Source organism: Notechis scutatus, chromosome 2 (genome assembly GCF_049901735.1).
Source record: "Notechis scutatus isolate UNSWTSFEM ecotype Mainland chromosome 2, rNotScu1.2, whole genome shotgun sequence".
NCBI classification, from domain to species: Eukaryota; Metazoa; Chordata; class Lepidosauria; order Squamata; family Elapidae; genus Notechis; species Notechis scutatus.
In genome coordinates, this window is record NC_142010.1 from 112,676,086 (window position 1) to 112,688,589 (window position 12,504).

Sequence of the window (12,504 nt, forward strand, 5' to 3'; positions counted from 1 at the left end):
CTACCTCTTCTTTTGAAATTTTTAAAATGCAACTTACAACTATTACTGGAACTGGATAGCACTGCCACTTGCTTATTGATGGCATTGGGACAGTCACTCCAGCCCTAAGAAGGAACTCTCCAAACTTAGGGACTAACGGAAGGCACTGTTATTAGATCCATGGAAAAATCTTTTTCCTATTCATGCAGAAAGCAAGCTACATTTATCTAGAGCAGGGATGGCTAGGAAATTCTGGGAATTGACACCCAAAGATCTTAAAGTTGCCAAGGTTGTATATCCCTTATCTGGAGAGTTGTTCTGAAATCAGGAAACAACTACTACAATGTTGTGTTTTACAACTTTCTGAGCAGCTTTTGGGATAGCTAATGTTGGTTGAAAATAACAGTTAATACAACATGGAATTGGGAAGGAGCTGCCTGGGGAAATTCTGCAAAGCCTACCAGTAGCTGTGAAGTTACCACTGACAATGATAGGAAATGAGTGCACTTGAAGCCTGCGGTTTCCTCTTTTCAAGAAGGAAAAATGAGCTTCTGTTTAACAGAAGACAGTTGCAGGAATTCTGCTTTTGCTGAAATCCATCCCTTCTTGCCTGCGATGGCAAACCCTATTTTCAGAAGGTTCTTCTGAGCTGAGTGTCAAGGATGAAGGTCAAAACAAATGGGGAAGAGAAGAAAACCCTGTGAAGATCTGAGAGGGATACATGTATGAAATGAGTAATCCTTCTATCCAGAAGAAAAAAGAAATAAAATATATGGTAATTTTTTTTTAAGGTGAAATAGGGCACATTTTATCTTTCAAATCATGCAAGGCCTTAAGATTAAGTAGTAATAGCCACAATGTGCATTGTGTATGGGTGATTCCTAAGGCACAAGAGATTTTGTTATTAAAATACTAGCAGTCATCCCATCTTTGCTGGTATTTTGTTATGCCAAGGATAGATTGGAGCAGCATCTGACAGCTCTTAACATGACTCTCCGTGATCTCTTCTGCCGCTTAGGAAGGTTTATGGCAATTGCAGGCAAGAATGACAGAAATGAACAATGCTAAATCTATGTGCTTGTTGGGATAGTAGATTTCCTATTTCAACGGAGGGTGGATATGTTTTTTTTTTTAAACCAAACTATTTTTGTTGTCCCTGAATAAGGACAGAAATCTGACTCTTTTGGGTTCAGTCATTAAGAGCCCCCCGCAATCTGGTATCTGAAATCCAGCCTTATCTATTTGCAAGCTTTGCAGGTTGTGTACGTGACTCTCTGATGCACCAAAAGGGCTGCCAAGAACAGCCTGACATCGAGAGGGTGCTGTCATCAGGTCTTGATGTGCCTGCAGCAAATGTCCCTGGCTGCCAAACCTAACCTTATGCAATCTAGCAAAGACACGGTCTTCTTCTGGAGAAAGTGGAATTTCACTGAAGAAAACATTCTTTCTCTCTCTCTCTCTCTCTGTGTGTGTGTGTGTATTTGTTTGTTTTCTTAAGTTTTCGCGGGTACTTACATGTATGGTATTCAGCTTTGTTCGGGTATTTTCCCACGTCATTATAGTTGTGCTTTTAAAGCTGTAGAGATGTTTTGGCAGAATCTCATCTGCCATCATCAGGCTTCTGTATTGTGTTCATCTGTGAGTCAGACTTTCACAGCCGTTTCTGTTTTAAATTTGGGGCTAGCCTACGCTGTGCCAGAATGGTTTTTCCTTAATCCTGATTGGTTGGGAGTCTTGGTCTGTGTTTATTGGTCTTGGAGTTTGCTGTGTTCTGCTTGATTGGTGTTTCTAATATGTTCTGTCTGTTTTGTGGCTTTTTTTGTCTTGATTGGCTGGCAACATTGTGTTTCCTGTATTGGAGGCTTTTAGTGCGGCTTGGCTCAGAGTAAATGGACGGCTATCATTTATTAGGAAGCTAGGTTTCATTTCATCTGGGTGCCTGGTTGGGGTGTGTTTGAGCTGGAGGTATCATGGGGGGATCTGTTTGTGCCCAGGTGTTTGGCTGGCTTGTGGTGTGGAGATTTGTTTGTTTGTGAGTGCAGGCTTCCAAATAATTGACAGTCTGGTGGAATCATCTCTTCTATTCATGCTTCCAGGTCTTTTTTCAATCTCTATGGCTTCTCTGATAATTCTGTGGCTGGGGTTTTCTATAGTGACTAGGGTTTTGGTGCCATTGAAGTTGATGCTATGACCTGTGGCTTTCATGTGTTGGACTAGTGAGGAAGTGTGTTCCAGCTTTTTTACTGCATTTTTGTGTTCATCTAGGTGGGTACTTATTCTTCTATTGGTCTGTCCAATATATGTGGCAGGGCATGATGCACAGGGGACTTCATATATGCCTTGGTTTTCCAGGTCAATTTTATCTTTGGGGTTTCTTAGGATGGCTGCTATTTTTCTGTCTGTTTTGAAGGCAGTCTTGATGTGATGCCTGTGTAGTATCTTACTGATTTTGTCTCTGGTACCTCTTGTGTAGGGCAGGACAGCTGTTCCATAGGTCTGTTCATCTTCTAGGTCTCCATTATGTCTCAGTGTGTTTTTGTGGATCAAGCCAGTGATTTTGCTTTTGTGGAAGCCGTTAGCTGTCAGTACTTTAGTCAGGGTGCATAGTTCAGTCTTTATGTGTGTCTTGTCTGCCAGGCATTAAATAAACACAGACCAAGACTCCCAACCAATCAGGATGAAGAAAAAACCATTCTGGCACAGCAGTAGGCTAGCCCCAAATTTAAAACAGAAACGGCTGTGAAAGTCTGACTCACAGACGAACACAATACAGAAGCCTGATGATGGCAGATGAGATTCTGCCAAAACGTTGCTACAACTTTAAAAGCACAACTATAATGACGTGGGAAAAGCTGAACCATAAACATAAATACCCGCGAAAACTTAAGAAAACATACACACACACATATGTTTGTGTGTGTGTGTGTATTTTAAAGCACAGCCGCTGCCAATCTCTGCAACAAAAGCAATTTGGGCTTTTTAAAAAATAATTCTACTTAATAATTCTTTAAAACCCAAGCACCACCAAATTTATCAACTAACCTTGACGAACATCAAATTTTATATCATGGGTACAACCAGCCTGGAGAAGAGCATCATCACCCACCTGCTTGGAAGATGGAATTTAATAACAGAAAAAAGCACTTTCAACACCTCTATAGCCAAAGGAAAGAAAAAATAATACTTTCTTTATGCGGATAACTTTGCGATTTGTGACCCAAACGTCTCTTGTGACTTTGTATCAACAGCAGTTGGAGAAATATTGCTTCTCAGCAAAGCTTTATGGGCCCAACTAGAAGCAACTGAAATCCAGTATTTTGTCCATCATGTATTCAGTTGGATGTAGATATCAGATTTAAGATCCAAATATTGTAATAGGTGATGGATGTTGGGAATTCTCTTTCAAACTCCCCTGTCCCATTTCCCCCCCAGAAGGCATAGTTATCATATAACAGCCTGATTCAAGAGAAAAAGAGAACAGTACTACACCTAGAATACTGCATCCAGTTCTGGGCATTGCATTTTAGTGATGACTTTGACAAACTGATATTTACTCATTTAGTTTGGTTTACATAGCTCTGCATCCCAAAACAGCAGCTAGGATGACAAGGAACCTGGAAGGAAAACGTTATGAGATAGATAGATAACCTGGAGAAGAGAAGACTGCAGGGAATTGTCTTTAAGTAGCTGAATGACTGTCGTGTAGAGAGGGAATTGTTTTTATTTATTTATGTATTTATTTATTAATCAAATGTATATGGCCACCCATCTCACAGGAAGTGACTCTGGGTGGTATACAGCATTGTTCAAAGTTATTTCAGAAGACAGAATGGCAAACGATGGAAGGAATTAGTAATGGACCATCTGAATTTCCTTATAATAGGAACTGCTAAACAGATTCCTTCAGATGACGACTGACTTCACAAGAGGTGTTTGCACAGAGTGTGGATAGCTATAAGCTGTGAGGCTATATAGCTGAACCATACCCTGGGATGGCATTGGACTCACCAATCTCTAAAGTCTTCTTTGACGTTTACATTTTATGATGTGATCATCAGTTTAAGGAGAGAGAGAAATGAGATTTCACTGCTTGGAGTTCATGATTTAGCAAGAGTTAGGAGGCATCGTTTGTAGTATTCTGACATTAGATGGAATGGCTTTCAGAACAAGTCTCTTTCCACTTTCTATAGCTCCCCTACCTCCCAATTTAGAAAATTCTGTAGATAAATTTAATCATAACATATTGCATCAAGACAATATCAGCTGCTCTCCATGTTTATCAAAGTAGTCCTTTAGTAAGTAATCAACATTTTCACACCCATACAGAAAGCACAGGGCCTGCCCTGCTGCTGTGACACTAGCATGATTCTGTTAGCAGTATAGAGAGAAAATAAAGCATTATACTGGGAAACATTCCTTATTACTTATCAAGAGGTGGCTTTGTATCAACCAAGTGTATAGTTCATGATAGGACCTCCTGCTCAGACCCATGTTGTACATAGACAAATTGAGGAGGGAAATCTTTGAGCTAAAATAACCACAAAGCTTAAAGCTTGGCAAGTTTCAGTCACAGGACTGCATTATAGGAAACAAGGCAACCTGGAAAAGCGTTGGAAAGGCTGAGAAACAAATGGGGAAAACAATCAAAGCGGGACTAGGGGAGAAGGGGAAGCGGTGGGGCTCCTCTACCCATTCCAGAGTGCTTAGGTTGCCACATACAGCATGCAATATTAACTATTATGAAACCAAGTTCCATCAGTTGCTTTCATTTTGCTCCTAATATTCAATGAGTTGGTAGGACAGAAAGTCACTTCAGAAAGAATATGAATGATTAGGGAAGCAGCTCTTAGTAAGTAATTTGCTTGAGTCATTGGCTATTGGCTTGACTACTAAAAGCAAAACTTTTAGTAAAGCTGGTCTTTTCCATCACGTGAGGGATTAGATGCATATCCAACAGTCTCTGACATCTTCTAATAAGAGAGGAAAATACCCTGCTTAAAAAGTGGTCGTAGCAGCAGCCTGATGTCCAATTGTTTTGTGCATGAAACGGAAAATCAGAATCTGAAAGGTAGCTGAACAAGTAGCAAGGTGCCTCAAATGAGCATCAAGCTCAATATTGTATTAGTAGTTTAAAAGTTTAATCTTAAATTAGCTTAAAAATATCCTTATTAGGTGCAATACCTGGAACAGAAGTCTTAGAGATCATCTTAACCAGCAATATTGCTCCATCAGTTTTTTGTTTCACTTAAAATGATATTTGCAGTCACAAACAAAAAACAAAAAAGTCCCCAGAGCAGCACAAACCCAATCCAGAAGGTGTGCCGGAAAGGGGACAAGTGTTTATTGAGTGTGCTATTTCTAAAGGTCGTTTGTGTTTCCTTCCGACTATAGTACACTAAAAAAGCAGGAATGATGTACTGGATCCCATTTCCAGCATAGGCACCAGTGATTCCCACCAAGGATTCCAGATCATGAGTACAGAAAGCCACAATAATTGGAGGAATTAGTGTGATGACTGGGAAAAAAATCCTGTCCACTACCCATGGGTAGGTTCCCCCTTCCCGGTGGAAGAGAGTTTTCCAATTATTTCTTAAAGTCACAGCAATTATAGGAAAGTTTGTACTGATGGTGAAGACTGGGAAGAGTCCCAGGAAGTAGCGGATAAAAGCAATGCTGATGATGTCACAGTTTGTGAAGTTGAGTGTGTACATGTCCATTAGAGTCCCATTGCGGAAACAATAGATAGCAGTGAAAGACAGAAGGCTGTAGAAACCCAGGATCAAGATGTAATCCAGCAGGACTAGCTTGTTAACATGCTTCTTCTTAGAGATGGGAGTGATGAGGGATGGCAGGGAGTGCTGACACATGAAGGAATAAACGCAGACTCCAAAGAGATTCCGTACTCCTGAGAGCTGAGCCAGAGGGGGGTGACCTTCCCCTTGACCCTTGGTGATTCGGAGGAGGGCCACAATGATCATGATGATGAATGCTGAAACAAAAAGAGGGAGGGGGAAGGGAAGAAGAGAGAAGGAACAGAGTTAAGTCAGAGAAGTAGACAGGATCCTAACTTTTGTAACTTTCCCCCCTCTAATCTTGGAGGTCTTCTAGTCCAACCCCCTACTCAGGCAGGAAACCCTATACTATTTCTGACAAATGGTTGTCCAATCTCTTCTTGAAAACTTCCAATATTGGAGCATTCACAACTTCTGGAAGTAAGTCGTTCCACCGATGAATTGTTCCAACTGTCAGGAAATTTCTCCTTAGTTCTATGTTGCTTCTCTCCTTGACTAGTTTCCACCCATTGCTTCTCATCCTACCCTCAGGTGCTTTGGAGAATAGCTTGACTCCCTCTTCTTTGTGGCAGCCCCTGAGACACTGAAACACTTAACATGCCACCTCTAGTCCTTCTTTTCATCAAACTAGACATACCCAGTTCCTGCAACCGTTCTTTATATGTTTTAGCCTCCAGTCCCCTAATCATCTTTGTTGTTCTTCTATGCACTCTTTCTAGAGTCTCTTTTTTATGAGTTACGAGTCATGAAGATTTATCAGTACATAAACAACCCACCTGATTGTACTGAAGATTGAAAAGGGGTTATATAAGGCTCTGTTTAGGCTCTTCTAAATACCACTGTTTGTCCTCCGGAGCACCTATTTCACATTTGAATTGTACAAGAATGTACACACGGTCCCTTCATTTGAGGGTTCTTGTCTCGTTTGTGCTAATAAAGTTGCATGAAAAAAAACTTCTTAGCATAAACATATACCACTTCAGATGAAAAGTCATTTGAAAAATTGCCTCTGGCAGCGCAAGAGCACATGCCCTGTGGTTCAGGGCAGCATTTGTTAAATTTTTAAAAAACTGACAGGACAGGAATTCTTGCAAATGGTATAAAGAAATCACCAACATTGTTCTGAATCAACAGTCAAATTTGCTGCCTGTGGCTAACTGCAATCACAACAAACTTAGGTAAGTTATCATTTATTGTGCTTTTTATTTTCTATTATTTTCCTCTTTCTTTTTTTGCATAAAAATACATGCACCTTAGAAGATGTACCATTGTAGTTTATCGTTTCATAATAAAATATTTCGCTCTAAGGAACTAGCTCCCCTCAGCTCCCACCTGGATTCTTTCAGTACTGATTTTCATCATGTATGCCCAATGTGAGCAGACAGAAGTCTTACAGAATTTACTCTTTTTCTTCATGAGAATTTCAAGACCTACCAATTGTAGGGACAAGGTGGCTCAGCTCAAAATACCCCAAATGGAATTAAGGAGCAGTGAGTTACTGAACACAGACGTTAGGCTCTGGATTTGATTTCAATAATGTGTGAGCTTTCACAAAAATCCATTTCTGATTACTGCCTCCCCAAACTGGTCTACCTTCTGTTGGTCACCTGGTTTAGTTAATGTAGCAAATCTAAGGAGATCAAATAAGACCACAGTATTTTTAGTTTGCTCTCAATCATCTATACTTTGGAGGCAAGGTATTTACTCCACACTTCAAAGGGGCTCACTGTTTCAAGATCACAAAGGCATCCCACATAACCTAGGACAAATCCACCTGTATAAAAATGTTAACTGTAAACAAAACTTAAAGCTAATTTTCTTGGGATTCATAATGACATGTTTCCAATAACTGATAATAGTATTTACAGCCACTTTTAACCCCAAAGACTCATTTTCTTAAAAAAACAAACAATCAAACTGTGTAATATAAATAGGGCTGCTGCTGTGTTGTATCTGTTTTTAATCTTCAGATGCAATGTACTACAGGTCATAAGTTACTTCAAAACATCAGAGAACCCAGTAAATAGCTGAAAACATGAAGGCTGAAATTAAAGATTGAATTCTATAACTTGTGCAGAAAAATTAATGAGACTCAACAACACAGAACACAGAAACAAAAAGACTAGCCGGCACAAATTCCTAGCTATACTTATCTACCTGTTTCTAAAAACAACAAACAACAAAAGCTTCCTAAAGTAAATATTCTGCCACTTCAATTACTGCTTCAACTTCTGCAGCTTCTAGGAGAGGTTCCTGGGAGCATAAAAACTCTGTTCCTTATCCAACAACTTTGTTATTAAAAAACAAACAAAACCTAAACATGTCTTTATCCAACAGAGAAAGCAGTTGGGTATCTGGCACTGAATATTGTATTTGACAAAGGGCTATTTCACAGTTGTAGACTGTGAATCTTTAAGTCTGCATTCTGGTGTGCAGACTATATTCACAATATTCTATTCTATTTTACTTCTACTACTTTTTTACTTTTGTTCTACAAGGAACAAAAAAGATGTCTGTTCCTGAAAGGGGAAAATGTCCAAATACCAGCTTCTGGATGCTGGTACATCATCAGGAACCACAGAATTGTGTCCTTAATTTGAAAATTATTCTGCAATATTTGTACAACCCTTTCTGAATTTCTGAATGGAAAAATCTGCCTGTCCAACCAGATCTGATAGGGTGCGCCCATTTCACGTCTGTTCTTTTAAATGCTGTCACTTCATGGGACTTAAGTTGTGTACCTTCTCCACAGCAGCCCCTGTCCTGTGGAATACCCTTCCCCTTCAGATCCAGCAGGCTCCTACACTCCTCACATTCTGGAAGTCTAAAAAGTTGGTTCTTCCCGTGAGTATTAGGGTACTAGAGTCCATTGGACCTTTGATGGCCTGTTGCCTTTGAAGAGCCAGGGTTCCTTCTCTTTTCTTAACCTGAGTTAGTATCTACTGGCTATTTCTTCCCTTGTTTTTTTAATTCACAAATTGTACTTTTTTTTTTTTTGCTGTTACTTCCACAAGGATCCCATGTTACACCACAGTCAATGTTCATATGAAATAAAATAATGCCTTCCTCCAATAAAGTAATGTTGGTTTGTACCGGAAAAGGTAGCTTTCCCAATGGTTCAGTAAAATAAAAAATAAAAACTAAATTAGAATTCCTTGAAAAATATGCAGCTAATTTTTAGGGTTAAAGGAATAGGTTTGTTAAGAAAGGAAAGGATTAGGTTGTGTAATCCTGATTAAGTTGCTTGTGCAAACAAGCTCAGAGAGCACCAAGGATCATGTCAACCTCATGTCAACCCTGAGCTACAAATATCCTCCTTTATTAGTTCTTAGAAACTGTTATGACATCATTTCAATACAAAAGGAAGATTGAATCCTGGTTTTCATTTTCCAAATCCAACTGTCTATCCATGGGACCGTAACATTTGTTTTGGACTATATTATGTTAAGTTATTCTACATGGAGAAAAGCAGCTTTCTGTTTTGAAGATTTTTTTTCCCCCTTTGTGGAAGAAAGCAACCTTAAAGCTCAACCTGTAACAGTTACGGGTCTTTTATTGCTTCTAAAAACAATTATGTACAAAAGCGCTAAATCACCGCAGGAGACGTACAAAGATCTTCAAATTATCTAGAACTCTCACAAAGACATAAAATATTATCAGCAAGGCAGCAAGAATTGCCAGCTCACATATCCTGACAGGAGTAGGACAGCAGGCGCAATACCAAATGGTAACTTCAAAGAACGATCAAGTAAGACAAGTTAGTCTTTTCAGAAAATGCAAGTGGAAAATATCTAACTCTCTATTTGGAGAAAAGAGTTCGATTTATGGTACATAGTCCCATAAACACTGCTGGAGCTTAATTATGTTTAACCATATGACCTCTGTACCTCTTCTCCTGCTGGAGAGTGAAACAATATATCTCTACTCTTTCTGTTCATTCAAGGGTGAAGATCTGACCTATATCCTCCCAAAGTTCCCTTTATCAGGTAGAGACTGTTCATTATTTCCCATAATAGTAGCATGGGAGTATCAGTGGTATGCCCCAGCAAACACAATCTCTCCAAACCCTTTGGTTTAATGTCACCTAGCAACTTTATACATAGCATTCTCAAGTTCATTTCCAGGAGGCAAGTCACCAATCACTCAGTTTGGGAATAATTCTGATGTTCACTTCCTAACATTTGAATTTCTTTTAAAAAAGAGAATGAATTATTTCTGTGCTGGAAGGTCAGGTCCAAACTTAGAGACCACAGGCAACAGTGAATTGATACTTTACAGAATCTATAGTGTTGGAAGAGGCAATTTACGCCATTAAGTCCAAATCTTTTCTATATGTGGAAAGCTATATAAAGATATCTGTGGCTGTAGTTGTCCCATCCGGCCTCTACTGAACAAATTGATGGGGAAACCCACCAATTTCCTAAATTGGTTCCACTACTATCTAAATACTTTTTCTGTTAGAAAAAAAAAAGTTCATACCATTTACAATACCTGGAATTTGTCTTCATATAATTAGACCCATTATTCTGCATTTGTCCCCTAGGATGAAAGAGAATATGTATTTTCTACTGCCATAAGAATAGAGCTGATCTACTCAGAGAATATTTTACTCTTCTGTGAGCTATAGGGAATTTAAACCAGGCATTTTATATGAAGTAATCCAACTCTTAAAAAAAAAAAGTAAACCATTATGAAAGATTATAAAGTTTGTTGTTTGAACGATATGAATATATGCATAACTTTGCATCTGTGCAGTTAAATGGTTTGTATCTGACATTACCATACATTCAGATTTTTTTTAAAAAAATATATGAATTCATCAACTGTTATGGAGCAGAAAACTCACGAATGAATGGACATACACAATTATTTTTATGTTAGAATTATTTGTAACATCTGACTCCATTTTTGTATAGCACATATGAACAAAATGCAAGCTACTTATAATGAACCTCGAAACTTTTCAAAACAAGTTATGATTGGTGCTCTCTGAGCTTGGTTATTTTCTTGCAGACATTTCATTATCCAAAGTAGGTAACATCATCAAGGCTAGTTATTTTTAAAATACTCAGAAACATCATTAAAATGTTAGCTCTTTTTTTTCCTCTCGGAGTGATCTGGTTTACCTTATATTTTTTAAGCTGTAAACCGAAGGTTTTCCTGGAAATGTTTGGTTTTTTCCCCCTGATCTACAATTCACAAAAGCCTGATGCAATTCAAGATATTTAGCAATTATCTTAGTAATTTCTTTCCTAGTGATAATGGGAACATCTTCTTGCTTGAGGTGCAGGCACTGCAAAGCTGAATATTCATACGATAAATGTATCTTTCTGTCCCTGAAAGGCAGCAAGATGAAGACAATGTTCCAAAACCCAGTTATGTCCAACAATAAATCAAATCAAAGAGGTTAATAACTCTTGATAACAAGTATTAAAGCTAGGACTTGCTGGCATATGGGACATGCCCTGTTCATCTAACTTCAGGATCCTCAAGTAATGAGAAAAAATACAAACATCCAATTTTATGAAAGTTAACTATGAAGTCAATGGGTATTATACTAGCTATTCCTCTTCAAATAAAAAATGTTAAAATATTTACCTGCATATATCTTTATTAAAAAATTGATATAACTTTCAGTTTGTCAAAACATAAGCTGCATCTGTTACTTAAATGCAGACCTGAATACATGCAATTTAAGAAAATAAACAGGATGATAGATATTTTGGGTGGTACAGCATTGTACTTCTATCATTCTGCTTCTAGAGTGTTATAACTGGATACAAATTTTATATGGGAGCCCTTAATTGTTGGACATAGGGCAACAAAAAGCAATTACATGTATGCAGAAAGAAATAAACTTCTGAGAAATCCAGAGAAAATAAAAGAAATAAAGGTGAAAAATGAAAACAAAGAAAACAAGCAGGTTAAAAAGTAGCTCTACAAAGTATCATCAAGTAAAAAAAAAAGTACACATATTTTCAAAAACAGGAAAAACAAATTTAGACAACTTCACTGTCCTGCCGCCCAGGTGGATGCTCCTTTTGATGCTTCTCCAAATGTACCTTTTTTCAATGTTCACTTAGTTTTCTTTCTCACTTTACTTTCACATGCCCCCTCAATATTATAATTAAAAATAAAATGGAGATGTGGCATCTGTGAAGCAAACATCTGCCTATAGCATCCCATTTATTTGCAGGGGTTGTTTTTGTCCTTTCTGGGATACCACAGAGCATTTTGGGAGAGAGGAATTGAGCAACATGTCTAGCCTTCTCAAAAATGCCAATTAAGAATCCAGCAGATGTTATATTCTTCCTCAAGCACTAGACACAATATTTTCGCAATTCTAGAAACAACTCTAGAAGCTTATAGAACAACTGAGCCAATGTCCAAAGGACTCTTCTTAAACAGACTGAAAGGATGATCCTGAGGTGATCTTATGTTATAACAAAGTAACGAACATGTAGAGGAGTAGATGAAAATTAAGATTTCCATTTTCAAACCTTTTAGCAATTGTACCTTATTTTGTGTCACAAATTTCACAGCCTTAATATTAATCAACAGAATATATCTTATTCTAGTTGTCATTGCTTCAATCTACATTAGATAAGAGCATAAAATCATACCGTATCATCATGATATAAAGGGAGGGGCCTAAACCACATTGCTCTCTTGATCCAATTTAAAACCATTTGTTTAAGCAAACAACTATTAACCATTCTGACACATTTATGAC

The 12,504-nt window shown here is 38.1% G+C and overlaps 1 protein-coding gene across 5 annotated transcripts in view; it reads right to left on the bottom strand.

Annotated features, from left to right (window-relative positions):
* Positions 1-3,684: 3,684 nt before the first annotated feature.
* Positions 3,685-12,504, bottom strand: part of SLC38A12 (solute carrier family 38 member 12) — a 78,629-nt gene continuing 69,809 nt past the window's right edge. For all 5 annotated transcript variants that reach the window (XM_087955834.1, XM_087955835.1, XM_087955836.1 and 2 more), the window contains exon 10: positions 3,685-5,968. In XM_087955834.1, coding sequence (XP_087811960.1) covers positions 5,208-5,968 — 761 coding nt within the window. In that variant the 3' untranslated portion in view covers positions 3,685-5,207. The remainder of the gene's footprint in view (positions 5,969-12,504) is intronic.